Source organism: Lissotriton helveticus, chromosome 2_1, assembly GCF_964261635.1.
Source record: "Lissotriton helveticus chromosome 2_1, aLisHel1.1, whole genome shotgun sequence".
In the NCBI taxonomy this organism is placed as follows: Eukaryota; Metazoa; Chordata; class Amphibia; order Caudata; family Salamandridae; genus Lissotriton; species Lissotriton helveticus.
In genome coordinates, this window is record NC_136059.1 from 1939018831 (window position 1) to 1939035911 (window position 17081).

General features: G+C 42.0%; 1 protein-coding gene across 1 annotated transcript in view; it reads left to right on the plus strand.

The window, feature by feature from the left end:
- USP38 (ubiquitin specific peptidase 38) overlaps positions 1–17081 on the plus strand; it is a 132124-nt gene that overhangs the window by 32995 nt on the left and 82048 nt on the right. The window contains exons 3-6 of the mRNA XM_078676867.1: positions 1337–1472; positions 3906–4035; positions 4439–4540; positions 13820–13978. Coding sequence (XP_078532993.1) covers positions 1337–1472; positions 3906–4035; positions 4439–4540; positions 13820–13978 — 527 coding nt within the window. The remainder of the gene's footprint in view (positions 1–1336; positions 1473–3905; positions 4036–4438; positions 4541–13819; positions 13979–17081) is intronic.

The following is a 17081-nucleotide window of genomic DNA, read 5'->3' on the forward strand; positions in this document are numbered from 1 at the left end:
CCCAGCTCCGCGGCTCATCCAAAGGCCTGGGTCCGATGCCTCCCTGTGCCCCCATCTGCCTGCTGCTGTCGGCTCCCAATCAGCACCCAACTCCGGGTGGGAGTAAATGTGTTTCTGCCACAGAGTGCAGTCAGGGTATACCCACACTTTCCCAGACAGGAAACTGCAGTGTCCTTGGAGATGGTGTCCCTGGGACATGGCTTGAATTGGGGATGGGGTCCCTGGGTCTGTTCTCTGGCTCTAGGAGGGGACACAATGTCTCAATGTCCTAAGAAAAATGTCACAGAGGGATAGGGTCCACTGGGTTCTTCTCTGGCTTGGGGAGGGGAACTCTGTCTCCACCCCTCAAAATGAAAACTGCCCCGGGGATTGGGGTCTCCAGTACCTCATAGTGGCCCAGGAAGGTGGGGTGCATATGCCCCCTCCTCTTGATTATAAATACCACCCTGGAGACGCGGTTCCTGGGGCCTCTAGGAGACTCCGGGATGGATGGGGGGAGGGGGGGGAAGTCAGACGTTACCTCCCCATCAAAAAGAGTGTGACCTGGGGATTGGGTCCCTGACCTTCCAAAAGGCCTAGCAAGGGGTCCCTCAACCCCCCCCCCCCCAAGAAAATGTAAGTGCGTTGCTACATCTAGAAGTATTTTTTTTAACTTTTTTTGTAAGAAGGTAAGTGAGTCCCCAAGTGTTAAGATGGATGCAGCCTCATCTTTTCTGAATATGGTGGCAGCTGATCAGGTCTTATCTAGAGATGTGTCGTCTCTGTGGATCCCCCCCCCCCGCATGAGCTGTGCAGTAGCAGGCAATACATTTGATTTTTCAATTCTTTTTTTTTTATTAAACTGGAGTGCCCGGGTGCCAACCTGGAGCTTCCTGCATCATTTTTAAAGATTGGGTCTCCGGGGGAAGCCCTTGATCAACCACAGCCCACTGACCTCCCTGGCTGCACCCATGGTGAGAGTGCAGGGAGAAACTTGTGTGCTCCCACTCAGCATGAGTAGCTTTCTGCTCCTGCCGTGTGGGAGCACATAACAGTTCGCTGCACGTTTGTTGTACATGCGGTATAGATATGTGTTTCTTGTTGTTCATAAAACCCCTTGGTTTAATACAGACCAAATGATCGTAATTACATTGCTTGTATTCCTGTTTCTTCATTTACTGTTATCTTCTCTGCATTAAGTTTTGTTCAGGGAATTATAGATCTCTAAATTCACAAATATTTAATTGTAGTATTGTGTTGTAAATGATTTCCTTTCTGTCCATTTGCTTTAGTTTTGTTTATGTTGTTGCATTATTTATATTTGGGTTTCTGAAAGACTTGTATTTGACTCTTTTAGATGCTTCAATTGAACCGTCGGTTGCCCTGGCAAGCCTTGTACAGCATATCCCCTTACAGATGATAACTGTTCTCATCAGAAGCCTGACCACAGATCCAAATGTAAAAGATGCAAGTATGACTCAAGCTCTTTGCAGGTATTATTTTACTTGAGATGGGAAGAGGAAAAAAAGACACACTCGTTTTCCCATCTTGTATTTGTGATAAACTGCCCCCTTTTTAGGTTTGCCTTTTGTTTACTGAAATACAGAAATGTATTAAGTTAACTGAATGTTAGCCTCTTCCTGTGCACACTGTTACTATTTTCAGGATTGCTGGTATTGCTTTTTAGTTAATGTGCATGCTTAAGAAAATTACCCACTCCACGAGATTTGATTTTAACAAATACAGATATTATACCCCCTGATACATGGAAATATGTGCATCTCTGAATGGCTCGATGAGCTTGTGCTGGAGCTCAATGGTTAACGCGTTGGTTACAAACATTTGTGTGTGATTTGAAGATTACATGTTTGAATCTTCCTGGCACCTGCAAGAGTATTTTCTGGATTAACGATGTACATTTCAGATCACACCTTAAAACAGATGCTGATAATTACCATTCACCATTCTTATTTAGCACGTGTTGTATAACTGTGCTCCCTTACTTCCCTATTTCCCTCATGACTTCTAGCTCTGATGATGCCAAACTAACGTAGTCTTTCAACTATAGTTCAGGGTCTGGACCCTTAACCGAACCTGCCAACTCCCTCTGTTATTGTTGGTATGCACCATAAAATACCTAGTAATAGTGGTAGAACTGGCTTTCTTACAGAATTTCACTTTGACCTTTAAGGGTATTAACACGTTGTATTTGCTCAGTTCTTTTCACCACTCTCCTTACAAGAACTCAACACACTCTGCCTTTCAAAAACAATTAAGGTAATCTCCTTTATTTTGAGGAATTACTGTTAAATTATGTAAAAAGTCAGCCTTTGTTCTGCAATGTTATTGTTGCAGTAAAACATTTATTGAAAAACAGTTGCAAGAATTAATGGTTAATACACCTTTCACATCTCAAGCAATGCTTTGAACACTAAATATGCAGATATAAGTCTGATAAGACTGAGTGATTGAGGCTATGAATCAATGGGGGACCAATGTAATACATGGTAAATTTGGGTACTTTAGATGAAGTGAGCTAAAGGTTTGTTTTGCCTAGAAGACAATTCCTGTAGTATGACAGATTATCCAAAACCTAAACAGTTGGAACATAGTCCGAAGGTAAGTGGGATATTCTAGGCCATTATAGACTTGGGGAGACAGTAATTCAAGTATCTAGGTCACTGTGTAATTCCAGGCCAGCTATAGAACTCAAGCATACAGGGAAATAATAGGTTATTCTCATTGATTTTTGTTGGTGAGGGCACACCGATGTGTTTCATGTTCTCTTGAAATGGAAGATTTAAGTTGTTCCAATTTAATTTCTTGCTCTGCACCTATATGAACGAATAGTGTTCATATAGCACCGCTTTATAGCCAAGTTGTCTGTTGGTACTGGCAAATCGTTTGGCAAAAATAAATGCCTCCTAAAATAGATGGGTTTTGAGAATATATCTTGCGGCTGAGTGCAGTGTCACTGTACCTGTTGACTGAATATGTACTGAACCACAAAATCCTCCTGGTACCCCTGCTTGAAATGGGTCTATAAACCAAGATTTTGGCAACTTGATCTTGGTCATCTGGCACTTTCATCTTGCAACTACCTTGGAGACAAGGCCTTTCTGCAGCCACATTTAATAGTTATGTTGACTGACGTTATTGCAAATTGCTGCGGGCCTAGGACATTTGCTATTGTAGCCACAAGCTAGCTGCTAGGCATCATCTCCCATTGAGTCCCCTATATTTTAGGATTTTTTGAGTGTTGCATACATAAATACGAAGTTTTTTTCTTTTGCATCCTGTTACCTAGAAGGAGTTTTCTGTGCACAACGCTTGTTTGTATGAAGATGGTTGGGGCTGGCAGGGTGTGTTAAGGGTCTAGACCCTGATCTGATTAAAAGACTTGGCTAGTTGGGCATCATCAGAGCTAAATGTTATGAGGGGACTAGGGCAACTAAGGCAGCGTAGTATATAAAAACCGAACCAAGTACAATTTTATGCTCCCACGGACCGATTAATCACCCAAGCTGGGCAGCAGAAGGTGAATAGTGCCAATAAATAGAGACTGAATCCAGTACAATTTTATGTGCCAGAGGAATGATTACCTGCTGGGCAGCAAATAGGTAAAACAACCATTATACCTGAGAAAGGTGTTTCCCTGATTAGAATTGCAAGGGGAAATACAAAAAAAACAGAAGAAGGTGATAGTCTGTGAAAGAGTATTTTGTAAGATTCGTGATGTGTTTGAGTGCATATGTAGTCTGTTTAATGGTATTCTCTTTATTGAATGTACATTCAGCAGTGCACTGGGATGCAGAATTGATGTGTTGAAGTTAAAACATGTTAGGAGCAGTGTTGTTTATTTGTTCAATAGGAAGATTCACTTAAAAGCAAACTTGTTTTAATTCATCTTCTTGTTTCTCTTTCAGAATGATCGACTGGCTGTCATGGCCCTTGGCACAGCATGTGGAGACCTGGGTGATTGCACTTCTTAAGGGACTAGCCGCCGTCCAGAAATTTACAATTCTGATTGATGTCACTTTGCTCAAAATTGAACTGGTATGTGAGATACTTTAATTATGGAAATGTGTGCATAATTTTTCTGCAGTGGGTATGGCTCATATAAGGCATGATGTGAACCCATCCTGCTGCTGGAATATTAAAGGCTTTTCTGAAAAGGTTGGTTTATCAGTTTTTCCTGTACCTGTTGTAGTTGTGTTGCTCTCATAACGATGGGCCATGATCTGTTTCAAAGGTGGGGCCCAGGAGTTTGTGCTGCCTTCCGACATGCTGTAGTCCTATAGGATTGCTTTCAGAGAGAAGAGATGCTTTTTTGGGTCTTAATCCAGCACTTCTTCTATTTTCTGATTGAATAGCACATAAATGATTGTTGTGTGAAGTGTATTGAACTGTTAAAATAGAAGATATTAGACTTAACAGTGCCTGCTTTACTCCCTCTTAGGTATTCAATCGTCTGTGGTTTCCTCTTGTGAGACCTGGTGCACTAGCAGTCCTCTCCCACATGTTGCTGAGTTTTCAGCATTCTCCTGAAGCTTTCCATTTGGTAAGTTAATGACTTGTTTTAACTGTTTCAAGACTTGCAGGAATGTGGAATTCCTATAGCCCAACGCCTAGGACATATTGTTTGGGGTTAAGTTTACATGTGTATTTTGTCCTTGGGACAAGAAGGCCCAACCCCCTGCAGCACAAACCCTTTGGCTGCCATTTTGAAGTACCATATTTTGGATCAGAGAAGGGCACTGTCTACAGTTAAGGTAATATGTTTGTCCATATGTTAATGCTGTTCAAACTTGTATTGATGGTTCATTATGTGAAAGCCTTTATTATTAGGGGGATCGCTCTAAGTAAATGTTGTAAGCTCTGACTGCACGACTGACAGTGGTTCCAGTAAAAAAAGGTGTACTCACCATTTCAAAGTTCCGCAATATGAGGCTATGTATAATGCTCCCAGAAGGCTCTCTGATTTGATGCAAATAGTTGCAGAAGCTTGAAAGCAAGATTGATGATTCTTCGCTTTCAAAATATAATGTTCATAAAAAATGAAAGTAGGAAAAAAAACATTTAGCTAAACTACTGTAGCATTTCTCTGCAGCATCATTTAGTAATATGTGTTGATGCATGCTAGTATTTCTCAAAAATATTCATAATGGAAAATCAGTGTAAGAGGTTTTAATAGGATTATGGCAAACAAAGAAAAACAAGCTTTGGCAAAACCAGTAGGTCTGAAATTGGTGGTCAGCTTTTCATGTGTGTCAATGTGTGACTTGTTCTGGCATGGTTTTTGTCAAACCTTATTGGTGTCTGAGCTGCCGGGCCCTCGCCATTATACCAAACATTGGTAAAAGCAAAAATTGTTTTTGGTCTCAATGGCACACACTGCCACAGTAGTTACTGGCACTGAACAAAACTACTTTGTGTGCCGATATGCTCCTTGTGAGAAAGCAGAATGCTGTCACTCACAGTGAAGCCAGGAGAAAGAGCGAGAAAGAGAAAAATTAATTTTAATAAAAACAAAAGGTCACAGTCAATGCCAGACCAAATTAAGGGCACAGTTATAATAGAAAGTCTCAAAAGTGCACCCATGGTATATGTCCTTGTATTAAGTGCAGCTATACGTCTACCGTGAATTCCCAAGAATATACAGAAGTAGGGCAAGAAATAGTACTCCTAGAAAATATGTGAACTGCATTTGAGCATGAGCAAAAATGCATGAGTAGATTTGCTCATGCAAAAATCTGAGTGTTTGCAAGTTCACTTTCCCTCCAAGCACTTTGTTCCAAACTCTGGAAGAAGGTTTACATCTGCCATTGTCAGGAGTAAATTTCCAACATTTCTCAGTATTGGAAAAGATTAGCGAAGAGTTGTTGAAAACCCTTAACACATGCATGTTAATAGGTTTGCACGGACTCAAAAGGACATTCCAACCCTGGAACTATTGCTTACCACTACCTTCAGCCCTAGTATGTAGATCTGCGGAAACATGGCAACAAAATGGAATTGCAAGTATTCAAACACTACTATGGTATGAGCCCTGGCATAATCAGAGAGGCTATAGCATAGCTCTTATATAATGATTGCTGCCATAATTTGTCACCGCACTACATGGCACCAAAGTGTCAAGTGGATTTTGTTACAGGACAAGTAGATTTATGAAGCAACCTGCCCCATGGACAAGTAGATAGTTTATTAAATTCCACACCCCTGCAGACTTGGCATTATAAAACATGATCTACCCTTTCTGTGATGGTTGCCTTCTCGTTAAAAGCATGTGTAATACAAAAGACGCATAATTTCCATTTTCGGATCTACAGTGATTAGATCTGCTGAAGAAAAGCTGTATATAGTGGTTACTCTTATGAGTGGTTTTTAATAAGACCAGACTGAGACCATTGATGATTTTGGTACCGCGCGGATGCATCAAACTAGACGGACAAATACATTTCTTGATCCCCTATTAAGTGCTGTGCTCAAAAGTGATCTCTCAATGACAAACATGCAATTCAACATGCAATTCAAAAACATTTGCTTATGTACAGAGTAATAATGGCATAAGAACAAGGGTAGATGGGCAGCTGAAGTGATTCAGTCACTCATTCCAGGTGTCTAATCAAGACATGAATTTCCTAGTCTTATTGTCATTTAAATCAACAACATTGTGATTCATTAGTCATTCAAGGGTCCTTATCAGAACAGCAACATTGAAGAAGAAAAAACACACAAATGGGACCCCTATAGAGAGAGAGACTGAATAGAAGCAAGTTAGGAAGATTTCTAAAACAAATAGAAAATAGAAGCACTAGGAGAGAAGCTGCAAACAGGTGAACTTACAAAGGAGTACAAAGCAAGGGCATTCTAAGGGGCTGGAACCAAGGAGGTATGAAAAGACCCAAAAGGGTCCCTAGTACTTAAGTAGTAGGGTAAGGGGGGGGGGTGCGAAGCCCTCAGTTGTTGCACTAATTGGTGAGAAGGTGAAAAAAACCTTCAGTGTGGAGAAATGAGGAAATTAGTTATAGAGGATAATTTTGGAATGTTTAAATCAGTAAATTGAGCCGATCATCATGTGAATGGGGGCGAAGTACTGATAACAAAAAAAGTTATCAAAATGAATTCGGTTGTTTATTGCAGATCCCTGGTAGTTCAAGATGGGAATGGCTCCTCAAACAACTGGTTGCAAAATCTGGCAAGAGACTGTGCTCCTAAAGAGCAAAAAGCACAGCTGAATGGCCGAGTAGGAAAAGTCAGGCTACATCAGCGGCAGAGCAACAAACAAACTGATAGTGATGAATATCACAAAACGGCCGTAGTGGAGTAACCCATACCTCTATAAAGGCTGTGAAAGCTTTGCTAGTTAGTTGCAACAGTAGCATGCCCTGTTCTACATAGCAGTAGGGTGCACCCTGATGGAGACCCATGCAGAGGTCAACTGCACCGGTACTGGGTCAGTGGAAGCATGGATCGTTCAATTAATGTTGTATGTTTTGTTAGCACCGTTTTTTACAAATTGGGTCGGAAACAGTTTCTTGAGCAGCATGTGGCCGGTAGGTCTTGATTACTGTGGCAGCCCCCAAATACCTGAATTGGTGACTTTATAGCAGCCAAGAGACTTGTTGGTTTGCTCTTTGGGTTCCTGAAGTTTGAGTCTGAATGGTGAATACATAATGCTGATACAAACTTTGAGTTACGGGATGCAGTATGAGCTTAGCAGAAGTGCCAATCTACTCTCTACACAGTGGCAGACAGTCACTTTGGTCACCTGGAATGTTCAGGGTTTAAACAATTGTAATAAGAGGGCCAGGGTGGGTGCATGCCTAAGGAAGTGGGGAGTGCTAATTGCTTGATTCCAAGAAACACATTTACTCTCTACTGCGGTGAGTAAACCTCAACTTAAGTGGAGGATAAAACTTTAGCATGCCAGCTATAGCACCCACGCTAGGGGAGTGAGTATCTGGGTAATCGCACCCCCCACCCCGCCCCCGAACGACGTTCCAGATAGATACAGTGGTAGCAGGCAAAAAGTGGGAATATGTGATAAAGTCTGGCAAATGCAATGGAAAAAGCCTGGCTTTCATGGGATACATGCACTGAACATTTATGATAATACTATCACAAAGTGAGGTTGGGTGATTTTAATTGTATACTAGATAGCATGGTAGGCAGAATGCCACATTCCCCCGTTACAAAGCTCTAATGAGGGATCATGGGTGTAAGCAATGGGTGTCCTAGACTTACTAGATGTACGTAGAGAACAAAACCCCCAAAGAAGGGAGTAATCGCACCATTAGCTGACACACAACATATACTCCAGGCCGGATTTTGTGTTAACCGACAAAAAGAATGCACAGTTGGTTTCAGGCATGTCATATTTGGGTAGGGTGGTGTTTGATCACTTCCCATTGACATTTAGCTACTCTGGTCAGCCAATCAGACACAGTATACCTCTCTGGGGATTGCCTGCTACAGCTTCACAAAACACAATATTCTGCCAGTCTCCATTGGAACATAGAGTACAATTTTTCAAACTCAATGACGGTACAGTAGCAGTAGAGGCTTGGAATGGTGTGCATTGAAGTTAGTGATCCAGTGGGGGATGACAGTGGCATTGTGACTTGAACGAAACAACGGTACGCAGACATAAACACCAGGGAATAAGAGCTGGCTTATTGGCAAGCACTTCACCCCAGGCTACTACCTCAAGACATTTTAGGGAAACTTACTGAAAAAGAGACTTTTTTTAGCATACAGTATAGACCAGGCTTACACAGGGCAGGAGACAGGGTGGACAGGAAGCTGTCCGGATTGTTCAAACGTGAAACGGCACCAGTTAGTATCACAGCAGTTAAAATGAGTCAGGTCACATAGTGAATACACAGGATAACATAAACAGGGTTTTCTTTGAGCATTAACAAACTCTATATACAAGCCATAGGAATGGATTAGGTGTAGACGATTCTCCCCCACTGTCAGGAGAAAGTATTAAGAAACTAACGCTAAAACAGAGAGTGAATCCTTAGACGTCAACATCACTATAGAGGAGGTAAAGGCGGCTATAAATGAGTTAAACACTTCCAGTGCCCCAGAACTAGACCGTGTTCTTGCAGAGTGGTACAGGCTTAGACGGGGATGCTGGCCAGAAGAGTATTACCAGGTTAACACTGGGATGGTGATTATTACAGATGTACCAGGAAACAATGGAATGGGGCGAGCTGCTGAGGTCACTACATGAAGCCACGATTATTCTACTTCTAACACCCGGAAAATATCCCAAGGATAGTTAGCCATCTAGGTCTCTGTCTCCACTCAACACTGACAATAAAATATGAGGCAAAATTCTACCCATGAAATTGTCTAAAGCAGAGCTCTAACCTTTTCTTTAATAAGTGCTTCTAATGGGTAATGACAATGATACCAAGCTACTAACCGAAGTTATCAGTTACAAGAGTGCCCTCTTCAGGTGAGATTCCATTAGTAGCCATTGCATGCAAGATTACGCGCAGTGACCACTCCTTGCAAAGCTTGTAAAGGCCACATGAGGATGAGCACCAGAACACCCACCTACCATACGTATAGATAACACTGGGGGCGGTTCACAAGTTTGTACCTGGCTTTCTGTGAAGATAAATTAAATCCCATTGTCAAAGCGAGACAAAAATGAGAAGCAGATTGTGTCACATGCTTTACAGACAAAGATTGGAGGGTAATGCTGGTGCTCATACAGACCACCACAAGCAATGCTAGATTTACACTCATTCAGTTTAACTTCATACAAGGACATGCGCCACCTCCCCGTGCTCCATAAAATAGGCCCACAGAAACTTGCAGATTGCCCTAAATGCAGGCACACAGACTCTACTGAACTACACCTGACCTGTGATTGCCCACACCTGGCTGAATACTGAAAGTAGGTGGCAAATCAATATCAAATAGGCCTACAGATCGTACTAGGACTGAGGTATGCCTATTAGGAGCATTTCTGGTGGAAGGAAGTTTTATCATCAGCTGTTGAATTGAGTGTAGTGTAACCAACAGCTAGCCACTAATTTCACAGGAATCACATGCATGGTTTTAGTGTAAGAAAGAGTTAGTTTGAAATGTATTATGGGTGACACCCAGGTGGAGAACATTGCAGTAGTCTAATCTAGAGATTAGGGGCCATATCATAAATGCTGTGCATTTTCGTTCATTGGGCCGGGCGTTCCTTTTAAAAGGTGCGTCCTGCGCAGTGAAGGGAAATGCGCTCCATTATGAAGGGAAGTGCCCCCTATTAGGATGAATGTGCTGCCCCCAGGGCATTCAGGAGAAAAACTGAGCAGTTGCTTTGAAGTCGCTCTGTGTTTTCCACGGGCAGGCGGCGACCCGTCTGTACTACGTCTGTGCATAGCATTTTCAGTATACCGAAACACTCCCCTGCTATCTTGGATATCTGGTTGTCGAACTTGAGATTGCTGTTAAACTATGGTCCCAGATTCTTTATTTTTGCTTTAGTGGTTGGCACTGAGCCGAAGACCTCCGGCCACCATGCTGAGGTCCAGATGGATGGCTGTTTCCCCACAATATCTCAGTTTTCTCTGCATACAGTCTTAGGTTGCTCTGGTTATCCACTCTGCTAGGCTTGCCAGAATGGAGCGAAAGTCAGCCACGGGATCTCACTCACCTGAGACAGGATAATAATAAGTTGGGTGTCGTAGCGTATGACACAATTTTTACACCATGTATCTCAATCCATCAGCTAGGGGCCGCATACCAAGTTAAAACATGTAGCCCTGTGTGTCCCCACCTGCTTGAGCGTAACCACCTCTGAGAAACATGTCGGTGTAACAGCCTGATAAGTGCGGTTCTGAAGGAAGCTGGCCAGCCATTTTAGGGCAAGGCCTGTGATCCTGTATGACCACAGCTGTTTAACTAAAAGGTTGTGGAACACTGCTTCGAAGGCAGCACTTAGGTCCAGCATGATCAGTGCTGTGGTTTTGCCTTCATCCGCTATAAGTCTCAGAGATTCAAGTGTGAGCAAAAGTGCAGATTCCTTGCTAAACTGGGGGCGGAACCCTCACTGGTTTCATGTAGCAGATCCTTGGTTGTAATATAGTTAATCAACTGTTGATTTACATGTTTTTCTGCCACCTTCGAAAGGAAAGGAAGCAGAGAGCTAGGCCTAAGGTTTTCTGGTTTGCCTGCATCCAGATTGGGATTTTCAACAGAGGCATCACTGTTGCGTGCCTCTGTTAAATGCCTCTTTAAAGGAATCTCATGTGCCCCAGGCATGGAAACATGCAATGGTGGTGCCCCTTCTAAAAAAGGCTGGTGCGGATGTTTCTAATCCTTCTAATTTCAGGCCCATATCCCTGTTGCCCATCTTTTCGAAAATCCTGGAAAGGCACGTCAACACTCAACTGAACCATCTAGTGGAGAGTTCTGGTTTTTTACACTCATCCCAGTCCGGCTTCCGAGCTCACTACTCCACAGAGACAGCACTTCTCGGAGTTACGGAGAGTCTACGACACGGTATCGATCAAGGTGAAACATCGGCATTCATCCTGCTGGATTTGAGTGCTGCGTTCGATACCGTGTCCCATTCCATCCTTTTGAGATCTCTCCACTCCCTGGGAGTGGCAGGCCCGGCTTTAGCCTGGATTGCCTCCTTTCTTAGTGCGCGTACTTTCCAGGTTTTCTCGGCCAAAGCTACATCTACAATCTGCTCATTGGCTTATGGTGTTCCCCAGGGGTCTATACTCAGCCCCTTATTGTTTAATATCTACGTAAGACCCCTGGCCACCATTGTGGAGGAAGCGGGGCTGACGCTATTCTCCTACGCCGATGACACCCAAATTGTCTTCTCTCTGTCAGGCAGAGATGAGAACAGCCCCTCTGCTCTAAAGCTCGGCCTGGTACGCGTGGCCGAGTGGATGCAGAAGAACTGTCTGAAATTAAACGGGGAGAAGACAGAGGTGGTGATATTGGGCAAGAATAAAAATCTATGGGGCCCCAACATTGGCCTAGTGATATGGGACCACTTCCACAACCAGCCACAGTGGTTCGCAACCTTGGTTTCCTTGTTGACGACAAGTTATCTATGAGGCAGCAGACTACAAAGGTTGCAGCGATCTGCTTTTCCTTCTTAAGATGGCTCCTGAAAATTTTATGGATGCTGCCCCTATCCACTCAGAGAACTGTTGTCCAGGCGTTGGTTGTCTCCCGCCTGGACTACGGTAATGTTCTCTATTTGGGAGCTGATGCTGCAACCATTAAGATTCTTCAGGTAGTCAACAATGCGGCTGCCCGCCTGCTTCGGAAGGTTCCTAGGAGAACTTCAGCATCTTCTGCTCTGCGGGACTTACACTGGCTTAAAATCGCAAGCCGGATTAAATTTAAAGCCTTATGTTATCTGTTCAAGATTAGGCAGGGCACAGCCCCTAAATAGCTACAGAACTTAGTTCAACCATACAGGACTCATCGAACCCTTAGATCTTCTGGGAATGGAGACTTTGTTATCCCAAGATTCAAACTTGCCAGAATGGGCGGGCGGTCTTTCGCTCATCTAGGGCCCAAGCTCTGGAACGTTTTACCAGTTGCTCTAAAATTGGAGAATAACTTGCTGCAGTCCCGGAAGGGACTTAAGACCTTGCTTTTTGAGTGATCTGCCCGTTGTCCTGGTCTGCTCGATATTACCTGATACTTCTTTCTTCTTGAGTCTATCCCTAGCGCCGGGAAACCCACTGCGGGTAGCTGTTGCGCGTTACAAGTTAAATAAATAAATAATAATTTCCAAGGAAGTTGGCCTACGTTGAACAACTGATTAGTTAGATCGCATAAACTGGGCAGGATGGCCTCCGGTCTCCACTCCAGCACCGCTGGAGGAGCTGGATTGAGTGGGTAGCCCAATTTTACCTTAAGGACCAGCACACACAGTTCTGGGATTGTCAAACTGTTAATCCTTGTCAGGCCACTTGTAGCTTTGTATTCTCCTACCTCTGCCCTTGTGCATAGTATTCACTTATCCTGCAGTATCCATCTTCTTGTGCACTCACTTTCTCTAGGTTAAGGTCTCTCTTTTTTTCAACATTTTCCTATAGTTGTACTGCCCACCTGCACCATGTCCTTTTCAGTTTTAAAAGGGAACTTCAGATTGTATACTCTGCCTAATGTGTTATTTGTGACAAAATTAAATTCCAACTAGTTTTTTATTTAATATAGAAAAGGAAATATAAGATTCAGGTGTGCTTCAAGACATCACAGATGGGAGGATGCTTTATAATACTTACAAATACATTATAGATGAAGGGAAACCAAGATTCCAATCAAGTAACTTTTTCTTCATTCTTGACCATTAACTATCTACCTTCGTACTCTTCTGAATGCACATTATACTTACGTTTCTTTTAACATCATTCAGATCCATCAAGTTAATAATCCTAGAATGGTCTTATGCATTGGTGCTCAATGAAGGTATAATAATGATGAACTAAACGGAACCCCTTTGCATTACCATTTAGAGGTATTACACATGGTGGCTTCTTTGGAGTGTTGGGGTAGATCAATTGTGGCCACCCTGTTTATTCAATTCTAAACATGTTGAATTAATAACCATATTTCCATCATGATTTTATTTCCTGTCATTGAGTGAATTTCCCCAAACAGATACTTTCCCTGTCGCTCTTAATAGTTTACAATTTTCATTGACAAGATAATGTCTACGGAGGTGACTGTTTCCCTTTGGAAGTCCCCATTAAGCACTGTTGCCAGTTTCTTTAATGCAAGAAAGTGCTGTTTTGTAATTTCTTTGAAAAAGGAATGTCTTTTGATCCTCAGCCTTCTATGTCATTCTTAGGTGGTCCCACATGTAGTTCATCTAGTCCAGTCTTTGAAGTGCGATGGACTGCCTTCCAGCATGACCTTCTTATTGCAGTTTACAGAGTTGATGCACTGTATGATATACCATTATTCTGGATTTCCTGACCTCTATGAACCAATACTGGAAGTTATTAAGGTAAGGTGGCCTAATTAAGTGGCTGTTTTTCTGTCTGCAACACGTTTTATTAATGTCTCCTATTTAACAAATTACAGAGGCTTAATATCATTGGGATCTAAATGTCTGTAAAATCTTTCAAATGTGTGCCTGAAATGTTTATATTATTACTTTACCTTTTTTTGTGCTATCTAAGTGCAAGATTGTTGTGATGGAGTTGTCGGGGAAATCTCACTAAAGTCTCCCATTCTAATCATAACCTATTTAGTGATCTCTAATTGGAAGAAGTGACTATAGTTAATATAAATTTAACATATTTCATATGCTTAGGTCTCTGCATGTAGTCATTCTGTGGCACCAACAACTGTTGAACTATCCTGACTATTTGAATGTTGAGTCTAGGTGTTCATCTGTTAGATAATTGTATATTGTGTGGATTTTGACACCATCTAACTTTAGAATATCTTTGCCACCTATTGATGATAATTTACTATGATTTTTTTATGAAAATGTTTCCACATTTCGTATGTCAGTCAACATTTCTGTGGGGTTTTTGGCCTGTAGTATTGTTTTGGCATTAAGGCTACCTCACTGCATTGAACTAAGTAGGGCCTCTGTGTTGTCCAGAGACTACTTCTGCAGCATTGTTTCACCGGATTCCCAAAGAAAAATCGAGAGGCAAACAGTAATTAGATCAACTCATGTCCCACCACCCCTCCAAGACTTTAACTGGCTTCAAGTGGCACAGTCTTCAGTTCTCCTGAGGACATTCCTCATAAGTACCTTCAGGTTCCATGCTATTCACCCGCTTGCAGCCTGGGACTCAGCGAGACTAAACTGATTGCACAGGCTAGATTTAACAGCAAGTTTCGCAAATTAAGGTCTGTCAGATTGCTAGGCACATATCTATGGAACTCTATTTTAGATTATACAAGTCTTCCAAATCTGTCAATTTTCAAGAAAGAACTGAAAGTAAGTCTCTACATTGAAGCCTTTACATCCTACAATTGAACCACTGACCCTTTCTCCATTTCTGACCTTGCTAAGGGTAACAGCTGAGCATAGATCATGACATTCCAGAGTCACCAAAGTCTCCAATCTATCTTTAACTACTGTTTTTTCCTTTTGAAGAGTATTTACTGAGCGAGGATGGATAAGTCACTGCTGACGTTCTCTCCTTGGAGGCCTACCCACAAGGGTTAGTCTTTTTGACACACAGTTTTTGATTCTAGGGCCCCTATTTTGTAGTACAGCTCCAATACATTTGCTTGGGTCTTTAAGCCAGTCCCGTTTGGGTGTCAGTAGGCCCTTTCCTGTTGAGAGGGAGGAATATTTCCCCTGTTAAAGTATTTTTTGGTTTTCACTCTGCAGTTGCATGATGAAAGCTGAACATGCTCCATCTGTTGTGCCATACACCAGCAGCATTTCCCCTTCCGACTTAGTGTTCACCTCTTAGCATAGTCTTTCTGCTCCAGATACCTGAAAGAGATCATTGCCAGTTATGCGCCTCACAAAAGAAGAGATAAGGGCACCCCATCTAGAGGAGAAGATTAGTAATATCATGTTGAGTTTAGTTTTATCTGGGCAACATAACATTGATTCTAGTAAAAAAAAAAATAATAATAATAATATTTAATGAAAACAAAGATCTCAAAACAGACCAAAAGCAACTAATTTAATATTGCTTCTTGAAGCAAATTTGGCACTAGTCTCCCTTCTCCTGCTTTTGCATTTCCGCAAATAATATCTCTGTAACCTCCTTCCACTTTTCTTTATTTCTACCTGTGAGACAAAAACTACTGTGCATTCCTGGGTGGGCCTATGCCAGTAAAAGTGGAAGTCATACAGGCCATGCATTGTCCCCCCAACCTTTCAGCCAGTAATAGACATTTTCTTCCCAGGGGATTCACCTAGGAAGGTTTGTGTACCCGGGTATGTGTTCTCCCTACACCCAACACCTAGGAAGCAGAGACCGTATCTCGCAATGTATGGCAGCTGTGTGACGTCTTATTTCCCTGTAGGCACCTGAAAATCCAATTCAGAAGCACTTTACATTTATTAATTCAGAAATAGTTTTTTGCCAAACTTTTAAGTTATATCATATTGGGCATACATAACTGTGGCCTTACACAGCAAGTGTTCCTTAGCAATCCTCACCAGAGTTTTTCACATAGAAAAACCACATCAATTAGTGTTCTCTTTTAGGTCAGAAATAAGGTACATAATTTCCTTTAGACTTTTTCGTGTGCTTTTATTTAGATTTTAATATTTGAGTGTTTTTATTTCTGATTTGTTTAGTGTTTTAGTCAGTACTCTCAATGTTGAGTTGGTGTTCCTGTCTGACGGTGTAGTGATGATCAGTTTTGTTGGGCTGTCCATTAATGTCTGTTAAACACCTCAAAGAGCAAAGAATGCCCACTCTGGCCTTAAGTAACGCCTTTCCATTGAAGGTTATTCTCTAATTTGTAGGAAAAATGTAGTTAGGGCCCTGCTTTCTAAATTCTGCAGAAAATAGCAGATTATAATTCAAATGATTAATGCTGTGAGTGAGCAATCAAGTGCATGTTTTAGACCCACTTTCTGTATTATGTTAAGCTGTTGCATAAAACCATGAGCATTGACACTGGGGCTCCAATGCAAAAAACATAAATTTGTAGGACAACCTTGAATTTGATAAATTCTATTATTATTTTGTTTAGTCTGTCTTTAGCAAGGTTTTCTCAAAGGTATAGCCTCAAAGAGATACACTTTTTGACAGAAAGTTCACAAGATGCTTGCACTGTTCAACCAACGTGTATTTCGCCCTTAACGGCCTGAAAGATGAAGGCATTTTCAAGTTGATCAAGGATTAGGGTAACAGACTGTCAAAATGTTGTGGCAAGTGTTAAGTATGTAAGTTGTGGTCTCGATTTCCACTGTAGATCATAGCAAAAAAGACACTGCCTGGCATTAAAAGAAGAGCTGAAATGAAATACAAAACATTAATTGGATGTCTTCACCCACCACCTCTCTCTTAAAAACTTCGGAGCACAGTGAAGAAAACAGCAAGTTGCAGGCTGAGGAAGGCACTTTAGTTTTTGCTTTCCATCCCAGAAATAGTTGAAAGTTATGGGTGTCATATTTT